The sequence below is a fragment of the Orycteropus afer genome, unplaced genomic scaffold, assembly GCF_000298275.1.
Source record: "Orycteropus afer afer isolate SDZICR_OR568_19922 unplaced genomic scaffold, OryAfe1.0 scaffold01349, whole genome shotgun sequence".
NCBI lineage: Eukaryota > Metazoa > Chordata > Mammalia > Tubulidentata > Orycteropodidae > Orycteropus > Orycteropus afer.
Window position 1 is genome coordinate 119653 of NW_006922936.1, and position 4349 is coordinate 124001.

The following is a 4349-nucleotide window of genomic DNA, read 5'->3' on the forward strand; positions in this document are numbered from 1 at the left end:
GTTTGAACCGCCAGCCTTCTGGTTAGCAGTCAAGTGCCTTAGCCACTATGCTATCAGAGCGCTTTCTCTCTGTGTGTGTGTATATATATATGTATACACACACACTAAATTCTTGTTGTTAGGTACCTTGGAGTTGGCTCTGATTCATAGCGACCCTATGTACAACAGAAGGAAACACTGCCCAGTCCTGCACCAGCCTCAGTCCTAGCTATACCTGACCCCATCATTGCAGCCACTGTGTCAATCCATTTCATTGAGGGTCTTCCCCTCTTACACTGACCCTCCACTTCACCAAGCATAATATCCTTCTCCAGGGAATGGTGTCTTCTGACAAAATGAACCAAACTGGGTGAGACAAAGTCTGGCCATTCTCATTTCCAAGGAGATTTTCAAATGGAGGAAGATGAACTATTGGCTCACAACAGGCTAATCCTTTGAGGGGAAAAGTTAGAATACCTAAATCTATACATTGTTTTTGTGTTGTTGTTTGCCATCGAGTCAGCCCCGACTCATAGCGACCCCTCCTTAGGGCCTGCTAACTAAAAGGTTGGCTATTTGAATCCACTGCTACTCTGAGCAGGAGAAAAATGTGGCAGTCTACTTCTGTAAAGATTTCAGCCTTAGAAACCTTATGGGGCAGTTCTACTCTTTCCTATAGTTTGATATAAGTGGGAATTGACTCCTTGACAACGGGTTTGGTTTGATACATTAAAACAATTCTAGATGGGAAATAATTTTTTAATAAAATCCTAAATTACAGTAAAAAATACAGGATAAGATTTACTTAATCTTGAGGTGGGACAACACTTCAAAATATGTCTTAAGGCCAGAAGGCAAAAAGAAAAAGATGTATCCATTTTTTAAATTTATTTTTTATTTTTTTTAAGTCATTTTAAATGCATTTTTCCTGTGCACAAGAGAAATAACTGATAAAGTCAAAAGATACAGTTTCCTTTATACATAGCAGTTAAAAGTAATTCAAACATCACATGACACTGTCAGGGAAAGTTACATTTCCAATTACAAATTAAAATGCATATTAGGGTCTCTTTATGGGAGAAGCTGAGAAGAAAGCCTTAGGTAAAAAGCACTTTCCTGGCATTACTACAATGATCCTTCAGGTTGCACAAAGATTAAGATCATATATATTCAATCTGTGAATGCTGACACAATGTTACACTGGAAGTTTCCTGTACAATTAAATGTATAATTAGAGATAACCAGAATAAACATTTCTACTATATTTTAACTGAACTTGCCTAACCAACATTTTCACTTTGTTTATCGAAGATGCTGTAAGATTCTACAAAATTGGGAGAAATACTTAGTTTCAGAAATATTTATTTTATTCTTTCTCATTTTGGTTACACTTATTCTGCTCAGACTATTGTAGTATTTCTAAAAGATGCACATTTCCAATTGTGCTTACTATACTGTGTACAAATACAGCAAAAAAAGGTAAGTGGTATAAATCTTACAGCATTTTGCTAGCAAAAATACATGCCAAACTCACAATAAGCAATATTGTACAACAAATTAAGAGCTCCAAATAATGTTTCTAGTATCTTCCTTCTACATTAAATTACTAGCATAGGCTAATGTTTAAAATGCAAATAAACTGGACATCTGTAGGACAAAACTTGTTCACCCAGCTGTAAAGGCTGATACCTATTTCCAAAAATCACTATAAATGCAGAATGAAGAGAAGTGTTTGCATGCAGCACTTTTGAGCGAAACAGAATTGATTCCCACCATTCACAACAGAGAAGGAAGGGAAGGGAAAGGGAAGAGAGAGGAGGTGAGGGAAGTGGAGGGATATGGGAGGGAAGGGAAGGGGAGAGGTGGGGAGGGAAGGAAAGGACTACACCTTAAAATGCGTATTAGATTTATATCTAGACAGATTTAAAAGATTCAAAATGAAAGTAAAGCACGGGTATGTATATGTGTTTAAAGATTTAAGAGCCATTATCAAAAATAAGATACATTTTTTTCAAGGTACAGAAATGTAATTAAGATGGCTGGGAGCCCAGCAGCCTCTCAATGGCTGCATTGATGTCGCCTCCTGTTGCTATAAGGGCCTGCAAGTTTGCTTCACGGTTTAAAAACCCCATTGCGTTGAGCTGTTCCAGTTGTTGCTGAAATCTGACTTCTGGATTCGGCAGCTGTGGAGGATTTGCTCCAGCCAGAGCCTGCACCATTTGCTGAATGAACTGCTGGTTGGGTCCAGATTCTGATGTTGGACTCGTGGCTTCACTGGCTGCAGAGCTAGACACCGTGGACCCAGCTGGGACACCAGAGCTAGCAGGGCCACCAGAGCCAGTGGTGCCAGGGGGACCTGCGGGGCCAGTGGGGCCTATGGGCCCAATAGGGCCTATGGGGGTAAATGGGACTATGGGGCCTATGGGGCCTATGGGAGTGACTGGGCCTACAGGGCCTATGGCGGTTCCCAGTACCCCGACCCCCACACCGGGAGTGAAGCTTGGAATGAGGCCAGGTGCTTCTGTGGCTAATGTCTGTAGCCCCTGTTGGATCTGCATTAAAGCCTGCATTGCTCTTGGGTTTGACATTGCTGACAGTGTGTCTGGATTCTGCATCTGCTGCAGAAAAGCTGGGAGTTGTGGACGCATCTGCTCCTGCAGCTGAGGATTTGCAGCAAACAGCGGGTTATTCAGCATCATCTGTGCAGCCAGATCTGGATTCTGGCTCAGGGACTGCATCATGCTTCTCATGTAGGGTGCAGATAACATATTCTGGATCAGCTGGGGGTTTTCAGTTATCTGTTGCAGCAGGCTCTGCATTCCTGGGGTACTGAAGACGCTGGCAACATAACTGGCTGCAGCCATCGTGTTCCCAGTAGTATTGCTGGAGCTACTGCCAGATCCACTCCCATTGCTGGTGGTGGTACTGGTGGTCACAGAACTCTGAGTAGCTGGTGGTGGTGCCCATGGATTGGGTAGTGGATCTCGATTTTCTGTGCGGGAAGGCTGTGCACCTTCTCCGGAGGAGGAACTGCTCCCCACTGAAGCAAAAGGATTACCCCCAAACTGCTCTTGTGCAGCATTCAGCATAGGTTCTTGAATGTCAGTGTACATGCGCCTTAGAGCATTGTAACCACCTGGGATGCTTTCAAGATTGCTCAGAGCCAGGTCTTGATTTCTCATCATTTCTTGCATCATGGCTGGATTCCTGGCGATTTCAAGGGTCTGTCTCATTATATCTGGGTTATTAAGCAGGTGACTTATTTCTGGGTTTCTCTGAATCAACTGTTGCATCTGTGGATTGGCCATAATGAGCTGCCTCATCAGATCAGGATTCGAGAGCATGCTCTGAACAAAGGGATTTTCCATGATTTGGATCATCATCTCTGGGCTGGACATGAGCTGCTGCTGCATCTGGCTCTGGAGCTCAGAGAAGTTGGTCGAGCTCAAGCCCAGGCTGCTAAGGCTTGCAAGTCCTCCCAGGCTCCCCAACCCAAATGGGTTGCTATTTGTGGAAATCGGTGTGGAGTTACTCCTGGGAGTCGATGCCGTGGTAGTATTAGTTCCCGCGGCATTGCTAGACTGCGTGGACTGGCCCTGAGGTCGGTTCTGGCTTTTGATGACAAGGTGAACAGTCAGTCCATCATGGATGCCGTGCTGGATCAAGGTGTCTTGATCTTTTAAGATTTTTCCGGCAAAAATCAGCACTAACTGGTCGGTTTGGGATTTGAAGCGTTTCGAAATCGCTTCCTTAAACTGCTGGACCGAGCTATTCTCGGGCACCGCGAACTCCTCTTTCTCTTTGGGGGTCTTCACCGTGACTTTGATGATTTTAGGTTCGACTGGGGCAGCGGCCGAGCCTGGGGCCTCAGCAGGGCCGCGGGAGGGGTGCGGGGGGCCGCTGCTCTCGCCGTTCTCAGCCATGGCGGCCGCGGTGACGCAGGCAGGCAGGGAAGGCGCGGGCGGGTGAGCGAGAGAGCGAGGGAAGGAAGAAGGAGGCGCCGCCACAGCAGGCAGGGCCGGGCCGAGTGGGGAGCGCTTAGCACCGTACCTCTGAGATGAAGGCTGTGGTTCCCTGGTCCTCGGGTAGTGAGAGTGCTCGGCCTAGGCCGCGGGGCGAAATATCCGCGCTTAGGGCTCTGAGCCTCCGCAGCCGCCGTGTGATCCGAGCGCGCGCACTCCCAGCAACTCCTGCAAGCCGCTCCGCCCGCTCCTCCCCGCCTCTTCCCCTCCCCCAGCTTTGCTCCCGCCTCCCAGCCCCCTTCTGCTGAGGGCCGGGGGCCCAGATTGATAGATTTGACTTGGTCAAAATTGAAAACTTCAGTGCTGAAAGGGAGAGAAAGGGACAGAGTTTGAGAAGGAGAGAAGGTG

The 4349-nt window shown here is 46.8% G+C and overlaps 1 protein-coding gene across 1 annotated transcript; it reads right to left on the reverse strand.

The window, feature by feature from the left end:
• Nucleotides 1-2009: 2009 nt before the first annotated feature.
• On the reverse strand, nt 2010-3902 carry UBQLN2 (ubiquilin 2). Its single transcript, XM_042783465.1, has 3 exons — nt 2468-3902; nt 2336-2371; nt 2010-2284 (listed from the first exon to the last, which is right to left on the reverse strand). Exons 1-3 carry the CDS (start codon nt 3900-3902, stop codon nt 2010-2012), a joined length of 1746 nt encoding a protein of 581 aa, XP_042639399.1.
• Between the last annotated feature and the right edge of the window lie 447 nt (nt 3903-4349).